Source organism: Osmerus mordax, chromosome 17 (genome assembly GCF_038355195.1).
Source record: "Osmerus mordax isolate fOsmMor3 chromosome 17, fOsmMor3.pri, whole genome shotgun sequence".
In the NCBI taxonomy this organism is placed as follows: Eukaryota; Metazoa; Chordata; class Actinopteri; order Osmeriformes; family Osmeridae; genus Osmerus; species Osmerus mordax.
In genome coordinates this window covers 6,955,370-6,981,424 of record NC_090066.1, presented here as the reverse complement: position 1 = coordinate 6,981,424, position 26,055 = coordinate 6,955,370, and the positions used below count along the sequence as shown (strand labels likewise).

Below are 26,055 nucleotides of genomic sequence, written 5' to 3'. Positions count from 1 at the left end.
TTAACGGAGTGAAGCATCATTGATGCGCAAACAGCCGTGTAAACTCACCTGGGGGAGCGAAGCTCGCGATAGCTGGCCCGGGTGGGGGGAAACTAAATCTCACGCCAAGGATTTTGGAAAAGTTGGCAGCCCTGCTGAGGTGAAATGTAAAGATAGTCATAGGCCAACACAGAGCCAGCAAAAGTATACCTGCTGCAGTTTCCTATGGTCCTCCAGGGGTTTAAAACACTTTCAATAATTAGATCTCCCAGACATGACAAGAGGGAATGTAATTTGTTTTATTTGGTGATATGTTACATGTAACAACAAAACTTCCATCGGGAAGTCATTTTCTGTCATACAAATAAATACCTGCGGTACAAGAAGAGTGAGAACGGAGTTTGATATGAAAACCAGGTCAAGGAAAATCCTTCCTGTGCAACCGCAATAACAACAGGGAACAGAATTGCTACAGCATAATAATCTGTGTATCTGTATTGAAAAAAATAAAGGAAAACAACAAAAATAACGAAACAATGAGTTATTCTAGAAGCAAAATTGTGCCACATAGAAAACATAAAATACAATTAATTTTCTGTATATTACAGCAACATGACGACAACAAGCGGATACACGGGTTGTTCCCTTGGTTTTAGTGCCTCGGTGAAGAGAGAGTGAGAGAGAGGAAGTGAGAAAGAGAACAGAGAGTGAGAGTGAGAGAAAGAGAAAGAGAAGGATGGAGGGATGAATCGGAGGGAGAGAGAAAAGAAAGCCTCCTCTCTCTCCTCAGTGGCAGGAGTCAGCTTCCGGAAAACTTGCAGCGACAACGCTCACGGGGGGAGGGGCCGGGGAGAGTGGGGAGGGGAGCCAATCAGGACACTTCTCTAAGGCGTCATATGGCACGTCCACTCCAAACACTGATTATGCCCCCTCTCCCCCCCTCCCCTTACACACCTACCCCATCCCACCAACCCCCCCCCCCCCCCCCCCCCCCACCCAGCAACGCCCCCGCTCCAACCCTAGACCCCCCCCCCAGCCCCACTCAGAAAGGCACTGTTGTATTTCATGACCACATTCTAACGGCTGTCTTTTTTATTTTCTGCTAAGATGAGAGTGACGAGGCGGTGATGATGATGCACACGTACGCACGCTCTCACGTACGCACGCTCTCACGCGCTCACGCAGCCGACATACAGAAGACACACAGGTCAATGGGTGTTTGAGACTGGCTAGCACGCACAGCAGTGTAAGTGTGTGGGTGTCTCGTGGAATAAGACACAACTGCTAGCAGTGAAACAGTCCCATTGCTATTTACACTGGGCAAGGACTGCCGTTCTACTCTACACACCGTGTTTGGCCGGCCTAACTTCTGGATGTCTAACTAATATTCTGCATTGTCGACAATGGTGAGAATAGCAACTATAAAAGTACATGTCCTCCTCACTCCCACCATACTACTAAGTGTTCGACTAGTTTTCATAGTAACGTTAAGACAGCAGAGGGTAATAGTCAACAGAACGTTCCTTGTACCTTACATGCTAATCAGAGATATACTTCATGTCAAGCATCTATGTTTTTACATTGTCCTTGTATGCAAAATATGAGAGGAATATTTCCTTTGATTTGAACAGCAAATTAAGAATGAAGAATTCAGGAAATTATTCTCTTAACCTTCTTTTTTTTGTTACAGTTTGCCTTCCTTTATTTTTTTCCGGTCTCGTTTTGCCGTCAAATTGAGAAATTCAAGCCATTTCAAAAGAATTCAGAAAAGTCACATATATTTGGACCACTTCAACGTGTTTTTTCCCCTGCTCCCTTTTTCCAAGTCAAAGCCTACTCACAAAAAGGACACACCAAACAAAAGGGGAAAAGAAAAACATCTTAAAAAATTATAATAAAATAAAACATGTTTTTCATGACTTCTCATGACTTCGGTGTAAATCATTCCCTGTGTGTGGGGAGCTGTCGGAGGCCGGGGGAGAACAGCCTTCTCAAAAGGTGAAATACCGGTCTGTTCTCAAATCAAAATGGCCTCCACCACACCAGCGCTCACGCCCAAGCTTTTCATATTCCATAGGATGGGAAAAAGTTTAAGACGATATGCCACACTCTCCCCTTTCAAGCCATGACCACCTCGCCCCAGTCTCCTTTGTGAAAAATATGGATCTTACAGTTGTCCGTGGTAACAGCGAGCAAGTAAAAAATAAATAGACTTTAAAAACAGTGTTCATGTGTCGTGTCTTCCTCAGGAGGGCTTGTGTTCCGGACGTGTGTGGTTGCGGCCCTTCGTTTAGGATGTTTATAAGAGAAGAGAGAGTTTTCAGGGGTGAGGGAGGGTCGGGGGTCATGTTTGGGGTTTTGGAGGCAGGTCAAGTCCCTGTTACTCCTTGGTCTGTAGACCCCCTGTAGAGTCCTGGAGTTGGACGAGCGTGTGTGTGTGTGACTCTCCCTCTCTCTCCCTCTCCGAGGGCTATGGCTGCTGCTGCTACTTGAAGAGGAGGTTGATGAAGACCTGAACGAAGATGAGGAAGATGATGATGGCGTAGTCTCTCTGCTGGAGGAAGCCTCCCTCGGACGCGGTCTGCCCCGCAGCTCGGCTACGCAGCACACTGATGCTCCTGAGGAAGGACACACACACACAGTTATTTAGTTCATTAACATTAATGTCATACACACACACACACACACACACGCTCCCACCCACCTGTTAATATCCTCCTGTGTTTGTTTGATAGAATCAATGGCACTTTGAAGTTCACTGAGGTCGGTTCCTTTCTTCCTTAAGCGGCTGGTGTGCTTGCTCTTATGTCCTGAAACGCAGGAGCAGCACCGGGTCAGCAGAGGCAGGACGTGTCGACCTCCCCACGCTCCTCACCTCTGAACCAGCCCAACACTGGCACTGACACATGCTAACACACGCTAACACATGCTAACACACGCTAACACACGCTAACGCACGCTAACACATGCTAACACATGCTAGCGGGGGGAGAGATTCTGCCTGCCTCGAGGTTGGTGTGCGGCTATATGATGTGAGCTAAGGAAGTGTACTACTGAAGTGTGTGTGTGTGTGTGTGTCTGTGTGTGTGTGAGATTGGTTACAATGCTGGGACCACTTTTGGCCATGGTGCTGATGCTGAGAAGTTTGCTAAAATGTAGACTGTGTGTGTGTGTCTGTATGTATGTGTGTACTACGTATGCATAGTATGTATGTGTGTGTAAGTGTGTGTGTGTCTCACGTTCGCTGCCAGAGGAGTCTTGGCGGTCGGGCTCAGGAGAGGAGCAGCCGCTCTCAGGACTCTTCGGCTTGTCGCTCTGCTTGTGCTTTCTCTTTGGCCCCGTCACCTAGGCAACCAGACACACACACACACACACGCATGAAGACGGAGCCAAAGACACCAGACACCAAATCAATGTGACACACACACACATACACACTATCATCACTCCATCTGGTAGAAAAAACTATAATACGGCTTTAACAGAAATGACTTAATGTGTACATTTTAAAATCAGGTATGCTAACAAGTAAATTACAAAAAAAGTAACACTTAAATCTAACTAACAAAGGCTGACAAAAATTTACACACACACACTATACAACATGCTAATCACTAATGCATTTGGTAGTGGTCAGCTGTGATGCATGCCAGAGTGCTAATTGACCACATTCAGGTGGAACTTTCTAACACACCTTCATAAATGGTCATGTGTACACACACACACACACACACACACAAACTAACTGACATTGTGCAACTGAATACTGTACAGTTTATAGCATATAGAGCGCAGAGCAACTGAAAGACAAAATAGCCTTTATATATGAGGGAAAAACCAGCAACAAAAACATGACAAAGTGGTCCATGTGACCAGGCCGGAGAAACAGACGACATGGAGGGTGCAGCGGGGCGGCGCCCACACGGAAGCAGCCAATCACAGGCGATGGCGGTGTGTGTACTGTTTTGGTGAATGGTGGGAGCGCAGGCAGCAAACGGACGGGCAGTGATAAGAACTGAAGAAGCGGCAACGGGGAGAAAACCAAAAACGAAAAAAAAAAGACAAAAAAAAGAAAAGAAAAAGGTCTTTGGCGAACAGGGCCGTAGGCGTGAGGGTGAGGACGGGTCAGGTGGTCGACCTACCTGGCACTTGCAATTGTCCCTCCGCGGCCCCTGGTTACTGAGACTAATAACACTGGCAGAACGTACCATAGGGGTGCGGTGGCGAACCTTAGTCTGGATCCAGCCGTCTTTCTCAAACTGAATCATATCGTTCAGAGGATCCCACGGACGGGTGCTGCAAGATGGGGGGGGGGGGGGGGGGGGGGGGATGAAAAGAGAGAGGGGAGGGATGGAGAGAAATGGAAAGAGAGAGAGAGAGAAAAAGAGATGGGGAATCAGGACACTAGTGGGTGATGTTGTGACCATGTCCATCCACTAGAGGTCACAAGGCTCCAGTAGGCCATGCCGAGCTGCTGCACACAAGGCCAGGGGATGTCCACATTGGAACAGGTGAAGTTCAGACACTCAGTTTGACCTGTCAACCCCAACCACCCAACACCCATCATCCACCCACACCTCACCCACACCCAGCAACATCTAACCCAGCCCCAGCCCTGGCCCAGGGCCCAGCCCCCAGCCCAGGGCCCAGCCCCGGTCCAGGGCCCAGCCCCAGCCCCAGCCCCGGTCCAGGGCCCAGCCCCAGCCCCAGTCCAGGGCCCAGCCTCAGCCCTGGTCCAGGGCCCAGCCCCAGCCCCGGTCCAGGGCCCAGCCTCAGCCCTGGTCCAGCCCCAGCATGCGACCCATAGAGGCCTCCAGAAGGGGACGACTCACTCGGCATAGCGGTAATGCCACTCCCCAGTGACGGAGTCCTGCTCGAACAGAGAGGGGACCCACTCCTCACACTTGGCCTTGCGCTCTCGGGCAGACTTCCTCTGGGCCTCCTCTAGGATGAACTTCTCGTTGGTGGCCTCGGTCTGGTCCTTGTTGTTGATGGCTCGAGTCACATGCTGCCACAGCCTGGCAGAGAGGGGGAGGAGGGGGGCAATCAGCCAACAGAAGTGACACTAAGGGACACAGTGGATGAACGGTACAAAATAACATGTTAAAGAACAGAAAGAAAGAGGTTGTTGTGAAAGAGGATGTCTCATGAGCAGGCTGACAGAGGCTAGTAGGTCTACAAGTGTAGAGAGCAGCAGATAGATATAGATATCTCTATGTACATGTGTGGTATCTCTCTGTAGACGTGTGGTATCTCTATTTAGACGTGTGGTGTCTCTGTAGACATGTGATATCTCTGTAGACGTGTGGTATCTCTATTTAGACGTGTGGTGTCTCTGTAGACATGTGATACCTCTGTAGATGTGTGGTATCTCTATTTAGACGTGTGGTGTCTCTGTAAGACATGTGATATCTCTGTAGACGTGTGGGGTGCGGTACCTCTCAGACTCGTACTCGCCCTGCTCCTCCGGGGGCACGGTGCAGCGAGTCAGCCGGCTCTGCCTTAAGTCAGGGGTGGGGTTCCAGAACGTGTCCACCACCCCTGTCTTCTTATCGTTGATGAAGATCTCACTGTCCTGGAAGCACACACCGCTGTCGTTAGGCAGGGTACCACACACACACAGACACACACACACAGGCAACACACAGCATTCTAATCAGTTTAGACTAAGGCCAAATGTTCCCTCTTCCAAACACATATCCACTAACTTAACGCACAAATTTGTCAAGTCATTGTTCAGGTATTGAACAGGCAGTGCAGAACTGACAGCAAATGAGTAAAAGAGCTGTGTCAGTATTGACCGGTCCAGGGATGCGGGCCTACACACACACGCACACACACACACACACACACACACACACACACACACACACACACACACACACACACACACTGATTGTGATTCTAGTCACAGACCCCCAGAACCAAGCACATCCAGACTGAGAGGTAATTACCCAGAAGACCCTGGGATGGTATGAGACAGAATAATAATCCAGGAGATTGTTATGTGAGACACATACACACAAGAACACACACACACAATTTAACACCGACACACACACACAGTGTGCAGTGAGGCTTGGCTCGTGCTGGGAGAGAGGACACAGTGATAGCCGCACACTGCCAGACCCAAAATGAAACCCTGACACACTGTACCCACAGTCTGATCAAACTCCGGCAGAGCTGGCCCGACCTCGTCCACGTAGACTCCTCAGTCCCACAGCTCACCAGCCCACATCTACACAGCCTCACCACGCAGAGGCTCACCCCCAAAACCACATTCAACATGACCGACAAGACGCCGTCGACGGATGCCACGCGTGTGACCAGGCCCGCGAGGGTGTGCGTGTTCATGGGCGTGCGGTGGCCCTCTCTGCTCCCTACGCTAACTCACCCAGTGTCCCTCCAGCGTGGCCAGGACCTCCTTCCCCAGCTTGATCTTCCCGGAGATCTGGTTCACACTGTCACTGCTGCCCAGGAACGGCTGGAGGTCAGCCAAACAGGTTGTGGTGAGAGGAGGAACCAGCTCATGTAAGCAGCTCAATACAGGAAGGATACAGGGCGGGAAAACAACACTAACAGTAATGGAACAGTGACTGGTGGCTGTGGTCTGGATGTACCTTCAGTTTAAACTCCAGCTGGGCGCTGTAGCCTGTCTTCTCACAGGTGATGGTCACCTGACCTGCCAGCTCCAGGGTCATGGTGCCATACAGGATACCTGAGAGAGGGATGGAGGGAGGGAGGGAGAGGGAGGAGAAGGAGGGAGAGGAAAAAGGGAGAAGAAGGAACGGAGGGAGGGAGATAAGAGAAAGCTATCACTGTCTGGACCGTCAGCAGAACAGAGACAAGACCATCCCTCCAGCTCCAAACCACCCGAGCTGGACATCACACAGAGGAACACTACTCCTCTAGAACACCACGCGGCCGCGTGGTGTAGCTCCCCCAGCAGAAGAGCGCAGCAGGACAGCAGGGTGTAGGCTGGGGGGGAGGTGAGAGGGCGTACCTTTACAGTGGGCGTAGGGCATGTTCATCACGTAGTCCTCGCCCCTGTTGAGGAAGGACAGACGAGCCTCTCCGTCCAGTATGGCCGACAGGGAGTTTCCTGCAGACACACACACACCTGTCAACATCCCCGACCTGGACATGTGAACAATCAGCTGAGCAGATCCCAGTGCTGCACCCATGAAAGTACAGAGTGTTTACACTGTGAGCCTGCTGTGAAGCTGTCATCACTAGAGAGACATGGTCCTGATAAGGTAACATGAGGCTGTGTCATGTGATTGTAGGTGTGCGGCGTACCGTAGAACTTGGACTTGGCCAGGATGCTGCCGCTGAGACAGAAGCCGTCCTTCCTGTTGCTGACGTAGAAGGCCGACACCGGGGGATGATGGGACACCTGGGTGGAGACAGCAACAGGAAGTCAGGAGACAGGAAGTCAGGTGACCGGAAGTCAGGAGACAGGAAGTCAGGAGACAGGAAGTCAGGTGACAGGAACAGGAAGTCAAGAGACATCCACCCATAGGTCCTGGGGAGGGCGTCGTCCCCGGGTGGCTCACCTGTTCAGAGATGTAGAAGGTCTTGCTGTTGGTCTTACTGTGGAGCCACATGCAGCGGAAAGTCTCGCCGATGATGGGGTTGTACGGCTTCTTTAGTCCCTGTGTTTGGGAGCAGGGAGAGGAAGTGTTCAGTGTTCCAGTTTACTGAGGGAGTGACACACTCACGCGTTGCACTCACAGACTCTCATGCCCTCTCATACAAACCCTCACCCACACACACACTCACACTAACAGCCTGGCCAAGTGTTCAGACATCTCTACTGGAGAACAGACATGTTGTGGTGTTCCTGTTCACCTTTGGCTTTTTGTAGAACCCAGAGATGTACCACTTCACCACCTTCTTCATCCTGTTGTAGGCGTTCTCCTCAACTGCAGACCTGGAGAACCGAGAGAGGTAGAACATGAGGGGGAGAACGGAAGAACTCCAGAAAAAAACAACAACAACAAAACACCCAGTGTAAGCAGCTGTGTCTTCGAACTACTCTTCATTTCATTTATTTGATGCGCAAATCCACAAGCTGTTCTGTCCTGTGATTGTACTGTCCTGGTAGCCGGTGCTGTACTCAGAGCCTATTCAGAGAGGAAATCAGCATAGAGCGTCACCAGGCAGGAAGTCGATACGTACTCTGACAGGAAGTCTGCGTGGAAGTAGTAGTCGGAGAGCTTGTCGAGGAAGGAGCGGGGCTCCAGGATGAAGGTGGGCAGCACCACCTTGGACAGGTCCATGCCCGGTCGCACTTGTTTCAGCAGGGTCCAGATCAGAGACTTGTTCTCCTCCGACACCGTCTCCGTCTGGGACGCCTCGCCAGCCTGGGACACACGCGCGCACACACACACACACGCGCGCACCTTTAGCCTCTGCTACAAAACAAGCATCTCAATTCAGTGGCAGACGTTTCTGAGGGAAGTCTATCTTCTGTCGCCCCATCAGGTGATGATCTCGTTCAACGCGTCCTGACCTCAGGGAGTGAGGAATTTAAATAAAGACATGCCAGACTGACACCATCTCACTCCGGCTCCAACACCCTACACCTCCGGAAAGCTCTCTCTGACACTGGGCCCTGCCACGGCTATTTCTGGAGCCGTCAGAAAACGGTTCAATATTTCATGCAGATGAGTACATTATATAAGACCCTTTTTTGAAACCTCGGCCGCTTCTAAACGACATGCATCTTAAACGTGTTCTCTTGCCGGCTTTCACGCTTGTGTTCACCCAGCGAGAGGATGTTCGACTTCGCAGTCGCATCTCCACTGCAGTGAGAATCCTGTCAAGGGCGAGCTAAGCAGTGTGTGTGTGTGTGTGTGTGTGTGTGTGTGGAGGAGCTGTGTTGTGGGGATGAAAGAGGGGCTGTCAGAGGCTTCATTCTAATGGATGCTGCACATGGACTTGGGGAGTCACGAATACACCTCTCACACACACGCATGCATAGGCACACAAACACCTCTAAACCCCGACATTTCGATTCGAGATAATCCGATGCCCTTCACTTTTTCCAACTCGATTAAAACAAAGGTTCGCCTGGTATTTATACCGAGTGAGTTTGACCCATTCTCGTTCGATTATTCTACTCGTCACACGAGCCAATCAGAGCGGGTCTCTCCACGCCTCGCCCCAAGCTCCTCCTTCTAGCACAAAGCAGCCAATAGTAATCGCCGACACACGCAGCCTAGTGCTGTGATCCAATCAGGGCATGTCTCTCACCTCTCCCAGCTCCTCGTGAGACTGTTCCAGGTAGGGGGTCTCCCGCAGCGCCTCGTCCAGGTCGATGTACGAGTCGTCCTGGCGTTCCGACGTGTCGCTGTCGCTCTCCTCGCTCTTCTCCAGGCCCTCCGGGTCCGACTCCTCGTGGTCCGGCTCGTTCTCCCGGTCGGACTTGTCCGAGTACAGGTCCGGGTCTTTGAACTGGTCGCTGTCGTTGAACCTGGGGAGGGAGGAGGGCTCGGTGTTTACAGCCTGGCACTCGCACCAGGACCACATCACTGGGTAGTACACTACTGTGTATGGTACTTGTCTTTTCACTTTTCACTTGTGTTGGGAGTCACTTAGGTACAATTTGTGTATAACTTTTTTGATACACGGCTGTAATGCAGCAAATTATTTGAGGGGAAAGTACCTGTCAATCAATTCTAATTATCCATCTACCAATACTACCCATCTAGCTAAATCTACACAGCATGACATCCAAACAGTACAGTACAACATGCAGGCATTAATCAGATCTGCAGTTGCCCCAGCCAGTCAATAACACCGGATCTCCTTGGTTATCTCCCCAGGACATAGTGGTAGAAGCAGCCTGAGAGCTCTCTGAGTGCCTCTACCCCAGAGCATCGCTCATCCACAACTCTCTCAACAAGTTCAAAGCCTAGAGAAGAAAGCCTGTTCTTATTCCACAAGGAGGGAGAACGTCCACACTCGACCAGTTACACTCTGCTGCTCTGTATTCTCCTCACACAGGCTGAGTACAGGAGGGGGGAGTCAGAGCTGAGGGGGGGAGGCAGAGAGATGATGGGGTTGGTGGTGGGGGGTTGGTGGTGGGGGGGTAGGGGGGTGGGGGGGCAGACTCCCCGGGGGGTGGGTTGGGGTGCCACTGACGGAGAGAGCAGGGGGTCAGGACTCACTGGAAGCCCTGCATGTTGTGGGCTCTCAGCAGGCTGTAGAAGTTGATGTGGGAGTGTTCCCCAGAGCTGGCCAGCTCCTCCTTGCCCTCCCGGATCATGGTCCGCTTCAGCAGGCTGGAGCACTTCAGAGCCAGCTCCAGAGCATCCATCCAGCACCGCCCTGGAACACAGGACACCACCTTAGACTCTCACTGATATGGATCATATGACTGAGGAACGCTGGACGCCCGCACGCACAGGGACAGGTGAGACACACACACCAGGAGAAACACAGGGACATTCACACAGACACACAAACAAGGACACACAAGGACAAGCAGAAACAGAGGCTTCTACACCAGGGGAAACACATCAAGACAAGTTAAATGAGAACCCAGGAGAAGCTGCTTTAACGTTGTCTCTCACCGTCAGACTCGGAGGCAGCTCGGAAGATGAGGTGGCTGCTGGGTAATGGCTGGGTGATGGAGCCCACCGCTTCCCCTTTGGGACCCTGGTTACACACACACACAGAGGTCAGACCACTCTCACTGATATGCAATATAGCATCAAGACAAGATAGTTCACCGCCAGGCCTGTACCTGAGGGAAAGGAGTGTGTGTGTGTGTGTTAACAAAGGTCAACACAGAGACAGAAAGAGTCGGATTAAAAGGAAGCTGCCAAACACAAACTTAAAGGCGAACAATTACAACCGGGGTTTATTCATGAGATGATCTTTACTCGTCCTCCATCAACACATTGCCACTAATACGATTCTGTTCCTGTGTTGTCCCTCCCAGCTGTGAAGAGGCCCTTAGAGGAGAGGCTACAGCACAGGACACACGCTGTGAAGAGGCCCTTAGAGGAGAGGCTACAGCACAGGACACAAGCTGTGAAGAGGCCCTTAGAGGAGAGGCTACAGCACAGGACACAAGCTGTGAAGAGGCCCTTAGAGGAGAGGCTACAGCACAGGACACAAGCTGTGAAGAGGCCCTTAGAGGAGAGGCTACAGCACAGGACACACGCTGTGAAGAGGCCCTTAGAGGAGAGGCTACAGCACAGGACACAAGCTGTGAAGAGGCCCTTAGAGGAGAGGCTACAGCACAGGACACACGCTGTGAAGAGGCCCTTAGAGGAGAGGCTACAGCACAGGACACACGCTGTGAAGAGGCCCTTAGAGGAGAGGCTACATCACAGGACACACGCTGTGAAGAGGCCCTTAGAGGAGAGGCTACAGCACAGGACACACGCTGTGAAGAGGCCCTTAGAGGAGAGGCTACAGCACAGGACACAAGCTGTGAAGAGGCCCTTAGAGGAGAGGCTACAGCACAGGACACACGCTGTGAAGAGGCCCTTAGAGGAGAGGCTACAGCACAGGACACACGCTGTGAAGAGGCCCTTAGAGGAGAGGCTACAGCACAGGACACACGCTGTGAAGAGGCCCTTAGAGGAGAGGCTACAGCACAGGACACACGCTGTGAAGAGGCCCTTAGAGGAGAGGCTACAGCACAGGACACACGCTGTGAAGAGGCCCTTAGAGGAGAGGCTACAGCACAGGACACACGCTGTGAAGAGGCCCTTAGAGGAGAGGCTACAGCACAGGACACAAGCTGTGAAGAGGCCCTTAGAGGAGAGGCTACAGCACAGGACACAAGCTGTGAAGAGGCCCTTAGAGGAGAGGCTACAGCACAGGACACACGCTGTGAAGAGGCCCTTAGAGGAGAGGCTACAGCACAGGACACACGCTGTGAAGAGGCCCTTAGAGGAGAGGCTACAGCACAGGACACACGCTGTGAAGAGGCCCTTAGAGGAGAGGCTACAGCACAGGACACACGCTGTGAAGAGGCCCTTAGAGGAGAGGCTACATCACAGGACACACGCTGTGAAGAGGCCCTTAGAGGAGAGGCTACAGCACAGGACACAAGCTGTGAAGAGGCCCTTAGAGGAGAGGCTACATCACAGGACACACGCTGTGAAGAGGCCCTTAGAGGAGAGGCTACAGCACAGGACACAAGCTGTGAAGAGGCCCTTAGAGGAGAGGCTACAGCACAGGACACACGCTGTGAAGAGGCCCTTAGAGGAGAGGCTACAGCACAGGACACACGCTGTGAAGAGGCCCTTAGAGGAGAGGCTACAGCACAGGACACACGCTGTGAAGAGGCCCTTAGAGGAGAGGCTACAGCACAGGACACACGCTGTGAAGAGGCCCTTAGAGGAGAGGCTACAGCACAGGACACAAGCTGTGAAGAGGCCCTTAGAGGAGAGGCTACAGCACAGGACACACGCTGTGAAGAGGCCCTTAGAGGAGAGGCTACAGCACAGGACACAAGCTGTGAAGAGGCCCTTAGAGGAGAGGCTACAGCACAGGACACACGCTGTGAAGAGGCCCTTAGAGGAGAGGCTACAGCACAGGACACACGCTGTGAAGAGGCCCTTAGAGGAGAGGCTACATCACAGGACACACGCTGTGAAGAGGCCCTTAGAGGAGAGGCTACAGCACAGGACACACGCTGTGAAGAGGCCCTTAGAGGAGAGGCTACAGCACAGGACACAAGCTGTGAAGAGGCCCTTAGAGGAGAGGCTACAGCACAGGACACACGCTGTGAAGAGGCCCTTAGAGGAGAGGCTACAGCACAGGACACACGCTGTGAAGAGGCCCTTAGAGGAGAGGCTACAGCACAGGACACACGCTGTGAAGAGGCCCTTAGAGGAGAGGCTACAGCACAGGACACACGCTGTGAAGAGGCCCTTAGAGGAGAGGCTACAGCACAGGACACACGCTGTGAAGAGGCCCTTAGAGGAGAGGCTACAGCACAGGACACACGCTGTGAAGAGGCCCTTAGAGGAGAGGCTACAGCACAGGACACACGCTGTGAAGAGGCCCTTAGAGGAGAGGCTACAGCACAGGACACACGCTGTGAAGAGGCCCTTAGAGGAGAGGCTACAGCACAGGACACACGCTGTGAAGAGGCCCTTAGAGGAGAGGCTACAGCACAGGACACAAGCTGTGAAGAGGCCCTTAGAGGAGAGGCTACAGCACAGGACACACGCTGTAAAGAGGCCCTTAGAACCCTTTAAGACTCCTGGTTGTAAAATTACAACGTCACTTTTAGCTCTCTAATTGCTTATTTCATTATTTTATTTTTTATCACATTTATCCAATGGCATTGCAAGGCAAGACAATAGGACCCATTGGTTATGTAAATGTGGTCTTTCCCCCCAAAATGTTTTGCTAATGTGTTTTTTGGAGAGCTAAAAGTGACGTAAAAGTGAATCACCTCCTCCTTATTGAAAATCCATGGAATGGATGGTTCTCAACCCTTTCCTCAGGGACCCCCTGTCCTGCATGTTTTAGATGTTTCCCTGCTCCAACACACCCGATTCAAATAAATGGCTCGTTATCTAGCTCTGTAGAAGCCTGGTAACGAACATGCATTTGAATCAGGTGTGTTGGAGCCAAGACACATCTAAAACATGCAGAACAGGGGGGGTCCCTGAGGACCAGGGTTGAAGACCTCAGCATTAACCCATCACTTCCCCCCTCTTCATAGCTTCCCTCCCCGGTATAAAACCCCGTCAGGGAGGCCCGAGCGTAGCGGCCTTGCCGTCCTGTACCTTGACAGCCCAGATGGACTGCTCCAGGGGGTGGAAGAGCTTGAAGCAGAAGCCGTCCTTCTTGGAGGGCCTCTCGATGAGCTCGCAGGCGTTCAGCAGCACGGTGCCCACCCACTGGCCGTTCTTGTGGGTCTTGTAGATGAGGAGCACGCCGGGCTTGAGCACGCACCACAGCTTGGTCCAGCTCTTCAGCGTGCCCCGGATCTACACGGACACACACACACAAATGGATCCCATGCACGTGGTACACACACAAAAACACGGGCTTTTATAAATACATACACACAGAAATCATACAAATGACCCACACACACACACATGTTGAAGTAACTGGTTTTATCTAATCGTCAAATCCCCTCACCGGAAGCGTCTCCCGACTAGCGAGGCGTGTTCCGAGTACAGGGGGACTTCCCCTGTTTGGATCTCCATGCTTCAGAACAAAACATGCCATCCAGGAACCCTAGCACCAAGCAGTTGTTGTCAAACTGACCTTGAGCCAGTCGGCCATGACGATGACGGAGGGGTCAGTGATGGTGCTGAGCAGCTCCTTGGTGGCTCTCTTCTTCTCCTCCCTGTAGTTCTTCTTCTGCACCTGTAGGCAGCGCACAGCTATGACGTTAGCTACTGTACCGTACCACTCACAACCTCCATCTCACTATGAACCAAGACCCTGGTGGACAACCTATTTCCTTTACCCCACCAGACATCTTCCAGAACGTCAATGCCCGATGAACACACCATTATTTTAAAGACGACTTTAATATTGTATTTGTATTTGGAGCTTTTGTCACGCCGCAGGGCAGTTTACTGTAAGTCAGAGACCATATCTAAATGGGGAGGTGTTGAAAACGTCTCCCCAGCGGTGTGTGAGACGGAGCCTAACAAGCACATGGAGCAAGGCCTCCTCAGGACTCAGAGCAGCGCACCTCAGGATAGACCAGGCCACACAGCATTACACACGGCTGACATTAAACAGGAACCATGGGCCAGAACACTTATTCTATTTGCTGTTCATTTCAGTCGCCATCTCTGAGTGTTGCGGCTAACCGTTTAGCAGTCGTGACTTTTTGGTTGATACATTGGATTGGTTATATTGATCGGGAGGAGACCTTCTCGGTTTAATGGCAAGGCATGATTTCCTTGGGCGGTCATCACAGCTGCTACTGTGAACTTTACAAATTGCCTTTGAAAATCCAATTGAAGTTAGGGAAACGGGTTGATTTGGTGTACCGTGTTGTCTAGCTTCAAGACCTCGCGTTTGAAAAGCAAACAGAAGTTTGAAAGCAGTTGGATGGGTGTGTGCGGTCAGTACCTTGAGAGACTCCTTCTTGGTGAGCTTGCTCCCGGAGGCTGACACATCCTTGTCAGAGCCATTGTACAGCTTGGTCTCCGACTGGGAGGACAGAGGAGAGAGACCTTCAGCATAACAATGACCACCTGATAACCAGGTACAGGACTCAGGCTAGACCGCTGGGAAACAGTAGAGGGGAAGGACCCGGAACTTACACCTGACAGTACTTTGTTTTTCAAACGGCAAGAAAACTCGAACATAAGTTTCATATAGTCATGTAGAGCGTACGTGCTCTTTGAGAGTGAGATGTTCATCATCCCTCATAGGACACAGCCACTGTAGAGGCCTAGGCTGTTAGTCTCATTGTCTGTGCTCCACATCCAACCCCTTCCATTAGGACTTGTTCTAACCCATGACTCCTCGAGTCGGCGCCAGGGCTGAAGGATCTCTTTCAGAGAGGCGTTGCAGACAGGAGCGTGAGCCCCAGGATGGAGGGCAGGTTAGGGGCTGGATCTCACCGGGGGAGAGACCAGAGCTCCAGAAGGAGAAGCTGGTATATCCACTAGCTAATGCAGAGAAAACAACCTCCATTCCTGTTTCCCTGTCCTTCACTGTGTGTGTGTGTGTGTGTGAATTGTGTGTGTGTGGGGGAGAGGCGTCAGTGACATTGCACTTCCTGTTTGAGATTGGTGCATTGATTTGGGAGGAGTGAAGGGAGGGCTGTGTGCCCAAAGACAGTGGCAGTTGTTCAATGCCGTCAACTGCTTGTGGTGAAGACAGCTTTGCCTTCCCATTACCGAAACGTAAGCAGGGATATTTTAAAGTTATTTAAAAGCTCTTTGAGACGTCACTCAAAAGTTTGTAATGAAAATGTTTAAAGAAGACGTGTTTCTTTTTTCTTACCAAGGACAGTTTGAATATAGGGATTTAAAACGTATGCCGTTTGCCTCGATTTGTGTGATTCAAGTCTCTTTGAAGTAGGGACCTTTGAAATGTGGTGGTCGTCATCTTCTGCTCATCCAGACTGATTAAACATGGTGCTTGTGGAGCACGGGGGCGAATCAAAACCTCGACCCTCCCACTAACTCCACACGGTGTCAGGGGTGATGAAGGGAGGAAGGAAGGTTAGAGAGAGAGGAGGATGGCTCCGAGTGCGTCTGTTCCAATGACAAACTCTTAACGAGGATGCAATCAAGGTCCTGTCGGACTCAACCCACTTCAGCACGACTCGGAAGACCGCTCATGTCCACGTGAGCGGTCTTCCGAGTCGTGCAGGCTGGCTTAACAAGCTTCATGTAGGATTAAAAAGCCTGAGGGCATCTTCCATGTACTGCAGGCTGCTGCCGCAGTGAGAATTGAAGGGGTTCGCTACGCAGCTTGTGTTTATCTGAGAAATACATCTGTTCAATATGGATTTGTTGAGATGTGAACACCGCATTTGCGGCAATTCCCCCGTGGTCGCATCAGAACCAGCTTCCACACGCTCGCGTAAACACACACTCGGTTACAAAAGCACGGTGCCCTTTCGCCTCAGACCTCACCTGCTTCTTCCTAATCAGTGACTGTGGTGAACCGTTAATGGGAGGCGATTACTAACACAGGGGGAGGGGTGATGTTCGTTTCAAACATATTGATTGGTTTCTACTTCGGGGAGGACAGGGGAGTGCGATCCGTGAGGAGACGGGGTCTAGAAAAAGGAAGAGGGGAGGCTGGGCGGAGAAGTGGAAGCTTCCGGCGTGTTTGAAGACGGTACCTTGCTCTTCGATATAGAGTGGGATGAATCTTCTTTCAGCGGCAAGGGCAGGTCTTCTTTCCCCCTGTCGAAACCTGCAAAAAGCACACAGAAGGATCGGCACGGGGTCTGCAACACACACACACACAAACGTGGAGCGTACGCCAACCCCACCACCACCACCACCCCCCCACCCCCCCAAAAAGCGATCAGACCGTTCAGAAGCTTCACCTGATGCTGGAGTGCTGGAGAGAGGAATGTCCAACAAGAGTGTGGAAACATGGAGGACAACCAACGTCGGCTCTTTAAACCACCCAGAGAGAAAACATAGCTTTGAATATTTCATGGCTGTTCACGAGCCATATTTAATGAGCTCTAATGAGTGATTGAAAGTGCAGATGGTTCATTCGCCTCTCTGCGAAAGAACAAGTCACACAGCTTAACAAGATTGACTGACGTTTGAGAAGAACACACTGTCGGTTTTGAAAGACGTCCCGTCACACTGTTCGTCTGGCAGATTCAGACCTGCCGTCACCCCCACCAGCACAACTCATCCGTCACTGTCCCATCGCCACCCGAATCACATTTCCACACAATGTCTCATTAGCATCCAAGAAAAATGTGCATCGATATATCTTCAGCAAAACAAGGTTTGTTCTGTACTTTGGTACCTGGCACATCTCGCCGGTTATAGTGAGCCCAGTGTAGAGCGTGGCAGAGAGGCAGTGTGGTGAATTCTACATGACACATTTGAGATGGGTTGAGATGGACAACGGCACAGAGAATATGAACACCAGTTGGCGCCTGGTCTGAAGCTACACTGAAACTGCAGTCTGACGCAGAGGGAAAGCAGAATACCAGAGGACAGAAACACTACGAAGACAAGCGTGGTTGATTACTTCAAACAAAGAAAACGCAGATTTCACAAACAGCAGCAGCCTGAGAAAACATTTCCAGAGATCGTTTCACCAGGCCATTTCTTTGATACACTTCCGTGCCATATTTATTCGGAGACAGCTTCAAGGTAACACTGCTGAAATAACACTTACGCAAAATAAATCAATATCAACCCCAGGCCGGATATTAACAGATTCTGACAGCTATAAACAGGGATTTACAGCAGGGTCCCCCTGGTGCTAGACAGAGCAAGATAACTGGTTTATGAGGCACTCGGGGAGTGCTTGCTAAGTCAAAATATGTCCATTAGCGGGTGCTTTGGCTCTTAAAAACCAGACTCCCCCAGTTCATCAGTCACACAGACAAGGATGGAAGGGCTCGGTATTGAGAAATGTGATGGTGGCAGAGAGCCTTCAAAAGCCAGGGTTAGCCAAATAAATCAGCCTGGTCCTAAATTACTCTACATTCAATTATTCAGACCGTAACGTTTACCATCAAACACCGCTATAAAACAAACATGACTCATCTATATCTATCCAGAATCCACCGGCTGTCTGATGCCCAATGTTCTGAATCGGACATTAATACTGCTTGACAATTGATGTAATAGAGAAAAGGATTATTCATAGTCATCCTATTGGTCGATGGAACAACATGACTTGTCAGGACATGGTTGGAATAGTCTAATGCATCGTCTGAAAAGCAGACTGCAATCATCTGCAACCCTTCCAATGGCATCTTTCAAGACTCACACACACACACAGCCGGATCAAGACCACCTCAGTTATAAACACCAGACTGGAACTCATCTCAACATACATCCTTATCAGTAATCAGTAGAGAGAGATGGAAGGGAGATGAAATAAAGAAAGAGCTGGGCATGTCTTAAAACCCAGGGTGCTGACGGCAGCTTGAACATGCAGAGGACATGTGATGCAGTGAGCTGGTGACCCACAGGAAGAGCCAGGGAGGGAGAGTGACGCTAGGCCCAGGTGAGAGGCACCGGCCTGCCAGTCCATTGTCTGGACTGACATCAAACTGCCCTCAAATACGTTCAGATAAAGGCCTCGTCGTCCTAATCCTATTTATCACAACACAGACCTAAAAACAGACAGACATCTCCAGTATTTGATGTTGAGAAGCTGCACAGTCGGAACCGAGTCCTCGCCGAAATAGTTAGAAGCCGCTCCACCGTGGTGGCCAGGAGAGGTCTTCTTCCTGGCTCTGAGTCGCTGGAGGCAGAATGTGGCCTTCAGCCTCGAGCAGGTCTGGACAGACGCACGCAGATGGTCTGGTCCATGTCCGGCCCCCCCCCCGTCCCCCCTCTCCAAAATGTCACGGCAGCCCTGCTGCCACACGCCCGGCCGAGCTCCGTGAGGTCAGAGCCCAGCACGGAGAGGGATTCATCATACAAACGTCCAGAGCCTGTCATCCCCCCCTCCGTCGTGACAATGCCATAGGTGGCTCTGTGGCTTCCTTTCCCCCCCCCGAGGGGAGCGCAAAAGGAATTCAGCCGGCAGGTCGGTATTGTCAGTTGGATGTATTTGAAAAGGTTAACGATGACTCATGTGGTGATTGGCTGACTGACTCAGTGACTTCCTCCTTTGCTTTAATACAAGCACGGTCACACACACACACACGCACAAATGTGCGCACACACACACACACACACAAGCACCCAGGCAAAACTCAAAACCCAGGGAGCTGTTGCTCACAGACAGGTCGAAAGATAGGATTAAAAAGAGAACTGGAGAGAGAGATGATAAATGGACTAGGGGAAATATGAGGAGGAGGAGAGGAGGAGGGAGAGAAGAGGAGGAGGAGGGAGAGAAGTAGGGAGAACGTCTCAAATGAGTTAAACCTCCTAAATGAGGCTGTCAGGGACAACCGTCTTGGCTAGGCATCGTGTCCGAATCATGACTTGTGAAAACAGGAAATGCTGACAGAAAAGGCTTCTTATTAAGCTCCTACAGCAGAGCTCTCTGACTCTCTGGCTGCAATCCACCAAGATACACTGCACTGGGCTGGAGTTGGATGACTGAAACGATATCGAGTTGCAGACTTGGGTGTGTGTGTGTCTGGGAATGTGTGTGTGAGCATGCACGTGTCCTCTGTGAAAGAGCCAGGCATGACAGCAGCAACAGTCAATCAGTCTGCACAGGCCCAGCTATGCGACAAAACACCAGGGAACGGGGGGCGGAAGAGAGAGTGAGAGAATGATGGACAGAGAAGTGAGGGAAGAGAGCAAGGCCCGTGCCCGTCGTGTGGATGACTCCCCGCTGAGCAGTGTCAGACGAGTTCTGAGGAGCCGTCATTTCTCCAGCTCTCATTGGGTCCTCTTCATGCCATCGTCACGGCTCTGTTCTCCAGGATTAAGAAGAAACACTGCGAAGAGGAGGTCAATCCTTTTCTGAACCGGGTATAAGGACAGTCAACTCGAATAGAATCTGTTTTTTTTACTGTTTGTTTTCAAGGTATCGCTCACATTCAAATGTATCCTTAGCCCACACAACTACTAACATTAGAGTTTTTTCCCGCTCTGTGAAACTTAATATTAGGATTTGATATTAATTGAAAGCAGGATTACTTGACTAGAATAAACACCAAGCAAGCTGATGAAAAAGCACAGTTTCCATGGAGAATTGAGTCCACGTCCTCTTTTCCTCGGGAACTCGAAAACGACCATCTCAGAGAACGATGACGCAGCCAAGCATTTCGGTGAGAGGAGAGGATGCCATGGCAACCACCGGCATGACAATGACAAAATGTGGGGGTCGTTGTCAGCAACGCTCACTCGACTGAAACATGAGTGTGCACACGTGTTTGTGTGAGGGTGTGCGTGCGTGTGTCAGAGGGAGGCTGGGAGCAGAGTGCAGATACCTGGCGCTGATGATGGTAGGGGCTGAACAAGAGCAGGTGCTTTCCCAGTTACTGAAGTACAGTGAGAAGGAACATGAACACCCAGCCTTCAGACAGCCTCTCTCTCTCTTATTCACACCGTCTGTTCCCATCCTATCCATGTCCCATCCTTCAACTCCACCACGTCCTTCTGTCTCTACATCAGAGCCGGTGCTAAAAGGCTTGAATGCTCGCTCGAGTCTCATACACTCATATCTTCTACTGTGTCGTAGTAGCATGGCCAATTTGGAAAGATGCCCTACTTTTCTCAACGTAAAAAAGCCCATACTGTGAGTGATACAGCCCCACAATCAAACATCTTTTGATTATTGAACAGCTGTGTAATCACATGCTGCCATGGTAACAGTGACCCGGAGACCACACCACATCCATCCAACAGTTGAAGATCCTTCCCCCTCAGTTGAAATCGGCCTCTATTCATTCACGAGCCCCGAAAAACCCACCCTTTGACAGCCAGCCAGGAACCAGGCAAGCGTCCACAATCAAACCACAACAAAGGAGTTGTCGGAAAACTAGACCTGTTGAACCCGATCCTCTTTCCGCTCCGACTCCCGGCGTGGCCGCCGGAGGACGACGGCGCTTAATCTTTCAGGGGGGGGGGGGGGGGGGGTCGTGTTCCAGTCAGGCGGCTGTGTGAGGCTGTGTGCGGGAGGTCCCAGGCATTAGGGATGCTGATAGGAGCCGTGGTCTGGAGCATGCAGGGCTATTTAAAGAAAGGTGCCCATGTTAAGCTGCCAAGTCACTGGCCCTTCAACAGCCCTTCCTGGGCAGAGCGAGCACCCAGTAACCTTGAGAGATGAGTGGGGAGGTGTGTGTGTGTGTGTGTGTGTGTGTGTGTGTGTGTGGAAGAGGGCAGAGCAGAGGTCCAAGCTTGATGTGTCAAAGTAAATGGCAATATTAATTAACAGTGTTTCCTCTATGTTGATTTTGCCGTGGCGGCCTGCCAGCTAATTGCACGTGGCTGTTGATTCGATAGCGATTGCTGAACGCCCTTGCTCACGTTTGTATTTTAGGTGCCTTATTATGCTGAAGTAGTTCCACTGCATTAACAAAATGTAATTAATAGTGGGTTTATTGTTATTATCTGCTACAGAATGCTTAGCCTATATGTCAAAATCAAATTAAGCAGACAGTCTACACATGCTTTCGAGTGGCCTACCTTAATCGATAGGCTAGGCTACTGAACATTTACAATAAGTTACGTCAATTATTAATTGCCATTTAGAACATACTTTATGAGCGGAGTAGCCTAACCTTATTGCTTTGGGGGAAATAGGACGAAAATATGTGCAATATCACATTAGCTATTAGACAGTAGACTATAACATTAACCTGCTCTGAAATATAGTGGTGGTGGTATTTTTTCTGAGTGAAAATATGGAAGTCACGGTAGCTCTTCAAAGTGTGACTTGCAAAACCTCAGACCTGACTGGCACACACCCATGCAGAGTGGGAACACTATCACAACATCTCACTCAGAGCTCGAGACAATGGCAGGAGGAAGTTCCTCCGTAAGAAACCAAGCGATAGGGTGAGATAGAGAGAGTGAGAGAGAGAGTGAGAGTGACAGACCGTGTGAAAGCTACAGAATGGATGGAGGCTGCCAGTCACAGAAGCCAGAGCATGTGGATTTAGAGAGTGAAAGAAAGAAGGACAGGTTCAAAGCTGGAGGGAGAGAGGGAGGGAGAGAGAGAGGGAGGGCGGTCACCATCGGCAGTCCTTCTAACAGCTGTCAGCTCTTGGCCGAGAGCGTTCTGAGCTGTCTCAAATCAAGATGAATGGAGACGAGGCGCTGGGAGCTGACAGCTAGGAGAACCTGATGGCGCTCACGCTCTCTCTCCCTCTCCCTCTCTCTCCCTCTCCCTCTCCCTCTCTCCCTCTCTCTCTCTCTCTCTCTCTCTCTCTCTCACTCTCTCACTCTCTCTCTCTCTCTCACTCTCTCTCACTCTCCCTCACTCTCTCTCACTCTCTCTCACTCTCTCTCACTCTCACTCTATCTCACTCTCTCTCATCCTCTATCACCATTGCTCTCACTCTCTTACCCTCTCTCTCACTCTCTCTCACTCTCACTCTCTCTCACCCTCTCTCATCCTCTCTCACCATTGCACTCACTCTCTTACTCTCTCTCACTCTCTCTCACTCTCTCACTCTCTCTCACCATTGCTCTCACTCTCTCACACTCTCACACTCTCACACTCTCACCCTCTCTCATCCTCTCTCACCATTGCACTCACTCTCTTACTCTCTCTCACTCTCTCTCACTCTCTCACTCTCTCTCACCATTGCTCTCACTCTCTCACACTCTCACACTCTCACACTCTCACACTCTCACACTCTCACACTCTCACACTCTCACACTCTCTCTCAATCTCTCCCTCAGTTTGAAATCAGCTCAAAGCAGCCACAGTTACACAGATGGCTCGCAATCTGAAAGCTTGGAAATACAAGAACACAGCAATAATAACTACAACAGCTTCAGACGATATGTCCTGCAACACCGCTACCGACACTCCACAGAAACACTTCTACAAGAGAACTACAAAGTTTGCTCCCAGAAAACCCCCACAGAACACGATCCAGGGTCGGGATTCTACTGCTCCAGGGAAGCTATCGACCGGTGCACGACTAGCTACAGTGCTGAGGTTCTAGTCAGCAACCAGGTCCGCTAGGCCAGGTCAGCTACCAGGTCCGCTAGGGGGGGGGGGGGGGGGGGGGGGGGGGGGGGGGGGGGGGGGGGGGGTGCGCTAGCGGAAGGGGGGGGCAGCACACACCAACCTGGCAGGGAGATGGGCGACAGGTCGTTATAGCCTCCGAAGGAGGCGTTGCGGATCAGCTTGCGTCCGTCGGGGTGGGGGGGGGCGCACGGACGAGGTCCCGCCGCACGTGGAGAAGCGTCGGCGGCAGAGCACTCCCTCCTCCTTCATCATGGGGCTGCCGGGGGCCAGGAGGCCCGCCGAGGGGCGCCGGGACGGGGTGGGGGTGGCGGGGGCGGAGGGCGCGAGCCACGAAATGCTCCGGTCTGCTGTCCGCGCCGCGAGTCAGCCAGAGAGTCAATCGACCAGACAGACAGACAAGTCAGTCAGACAGCCGGCCACACTCACAAACCCCCCCCACACACACACACACACACAGCAGTACGGCAGCTCGGTCTCTAGGCACTGGAGCGACGAGGCAATGCTTCAGTTCCCTTCTCTGTCCTCTATCCTCGCTCTCTCTCTGTCTCGTCTGTGGGCTGGGATGAAGTGCGAGGGAGCAGGCAGTACTACACTGACGCATCAGGGAAGCCCCGCCCCCTCCTCCTGTACAGGAGTGTCATCGTATCTTCCTCCTGCACAGCTTCTACACCACGGTCCCCTCTCCTCCTGCACAGCCTTTCAGAACAAACTCCTCTCAGCTCATAGATTTTCTTTCGGTACTAATAATGGTAGTGTTTAAAAAAAAAATAGATATATTTATATATCACTGACATCCTTTATTCGCCACTCCTATTTCTTTCTCCCGCATTCTCACTCTCTCAGTGAGTATTCACTGGTTCCGTATTTTCCCTTTTGTGTACTGTTTTTTCTATATCTGTTGATACTGCTCCATCTTAATGTACCCCTCCCTCAGTGCTGCTCTTCTAAATGCACAGACACACAGATACTCTTCGGGTTCTACCCCCCTTCTCAGTCTACCAAAACAGTATCACAAATCAAACACACCCTTATAGCAATACACACACTATCTATCGTCTCTGCCTATGAGGATAGAATGAAGCCTCTCTTGGACAAAACACTAAGACCAAGCCAAGATCTGACCAACCACACACACCGATTCTGTCGGCAGAAAGGATGTGTTTAAGTCCCATGGGAGGACACACCCTGTCACAGATATTCACGTGACCATTCACAAAAACAAACCTTTTACGTGGAAAGAAGCACAAGAGGACAAACTGACAAACCTGAAACAGATTTTCCGATAAAGAAACCAACAGCATCCTATACTCTAAATTGTGACCTCTGAGGCTAATTGTAAAGTGATATTAAGGCACAGGGATATCCAGTCACAAGACTGGATGCACGGTGAGGAAACAGCTGGGAGCAGATCGATGCTGACGCTCCCTCGGGATACTGCGGGTCTAACACCGCAATCTGGAGGAGGACCAATCAGACGAGTCGGAAGCAGAAAAGGAGATTGGAGGAGATTGGGCTTCTTTGAAGGACAGACACCATCCTGTGAGAGCACTTTGGGTCCACAAGGAAAGAACGTGACAAAGAAGATGCTAGTGCGTTCTCAAACCGACTGCTCGAGTCACTCTGGTGAAAGTGAGTCTCACAGGGCACACTGGTGGTTATCTCTGCGGAAGGGAGACGGCCTGACGTCCTTATCAGTGAAACCCCATCTCCTGGCTGCCAAGTCCTTCAGCATCCCTGTATCCCTTTCAGCTGACCTGCCCTGCTTACGAGCTAGCGTCTCGGCTTGGCCGGCCACCGCCCGCCACATTTACACTGGTTTGTTCTGTCAACAATGCCACCCGAGTGGCATCCGCCCAAGCAGGGTTTGCTATCACCTGTCAGGGACCTGGCGTGGCTCCATCCGTGGCTGTGTGCTTAGGCAGAACACGTAACCCTCTTGATAGCAACTACTTGGTGGTTTGGTGTCATGGCGTTGCTTGGCAACCCGTTCAAAAACGCCCTACAGTGCAAACAGATAAATCTGTGCCAATGGCTGCCAGAATCGAATGAACTAATTAGCACGGGTAATTATAGTTGGATGTTCTGGCGCATGATTAATTCAAATCCCGGGCCTAATTAAATTGCTACCTCAGCAAAAGAAAGTTCAGGTGGGTCATGTCTGATTGAACGGCCTTCGACCACAGAACACAAATTCAACTTGAAAGAAGAAAAAAAAGAAAAATTCAAGAGTTGAGCTAAAGTCACAAATTTGATTATTTTGTTCATCTCATTGCCCATGAGGTTTACTCGGTTTTCGAGGTGAGAGAAGCCAGGAAAGGTCAAAAGACAGCTTGCAATGTACTCTCATTTGAGGACAGTGTTTGTTAAGACTAATTAAAGAACCCAAGCCTGGGGTGTTTGCATTCAAACATTGTGTAACCACACAACAGAGTCAACAAACTACCTACAATAAAGAGCAGCCAGACAACACATAGCGCTAGCATCTCTTGGACAATGTCATATAAACATGACGTATTGCTCTATGGTGAGAGCGGGAATGCTCCCCAGCATTCTCTGTGAATGTATTCACTGTGGGATGCAGCTGAAACATGAGCAGTGTCCATTGTGTATACACAGATGCTATCCTACCACCTGAGTAACACTACCCCTAATGCATGGTCCAGTGCTATGGAGATACGGGCTGGACACCAGTAGGTGGGTTAGTAACATACAAGAATAAAAGTCAACTTAATTCTGATTTCACTGATCCTGGTATGTTGCAGCCAATTGTGTCATTGAGGAGGTTTCCTGTTCAAG

General features: G+C 50.9%; 1 protein-coding gene across 4 annotated transcripts in view; it reads right to left on the bottom strand.

Annotated features, from left to right (window-relative positions):
* Positions 1–1,020: 1,020 nt before the first annotated feature.
* The window catches only part of osbpl8 (oxysterol binding protein-like 8), a 59,358-nt gene continuing 34,323 nt past the window's right edge, over positions 1,021–26,055 (bottom strand). For 3 of the 4 annotated variants that reach the window (XM_067254635.1, XM_067254634.1, XM_067254637.1), the window contains 20 exons: positions 16,790–16,863; positions 15,058–15,138; positions 14,236–14,337; positions 13,746–13,949; positions 10,560–10,644; positions 10,155–10,314; positions 9,238–9,457; positions 8,161–8,345; positions 7,831–7,912; positions 7,536–7,634; positions 7,279–7,375; positions 6,983–7,081; positions 6,600–6,697; positions 6,374–6,463; positions 5,418–5,554; positions 4,812–4,997; positions 4,122–4,275; positions 3,219–3,324; positions 2,684–2,789; positions 1,021–2,597 (listed from right to left, as the gene is read on the bottom strand). In XM_067254635.1, the coding sequence (XP_067110736.1) occupies positions 2,465–2,597; positions 2,684–2,789; positions 3,219–3,324; positions 4,122–4,275; positions 4,812–4,997; positions 5,418–5,554; positions 6,374–6,463; positions 6,600–6,697; positions 6,983–7,081; positions 7,279–7,375; positions 7,536–7,634; positions 7,831–7,912; positions 8,161–8,345; positions 9,238–9,457; positions 10,155–10,314; positions 10,560–10,644; positions 13,746–13,949; positions 14,236–14,337; positions 15,058–15,138; positions 16,790–16,863 (2,498 nt within the window). In that variant the 3' untranslated portion in view covers positions 1,021–2,464. The remainder of the gene's footprint in view (positions 2,598–2,683; positions 2,790–3,218; positions 3,325–4,121; positions 4,276–4,811; positions 4,998–5,417; positions 5,555–6,373; positions 6,464–6,599; positions 6,698–6,982; positions 7,082–7,278; positions 7,376–7,535; positions 7,635–7,830; positions 7,913–8,160; positions 8,346–9,237; positions 9,458–10,154; positions 10,315–10,559; positions 10,645–13,745; positions 13,950–14,235; positions 14,338–15,057; positions 15,139–16,789; positions 16,864–26,055) is intronic. The other variant, XM_067254636.1, reaches the window with a different exon arrangement.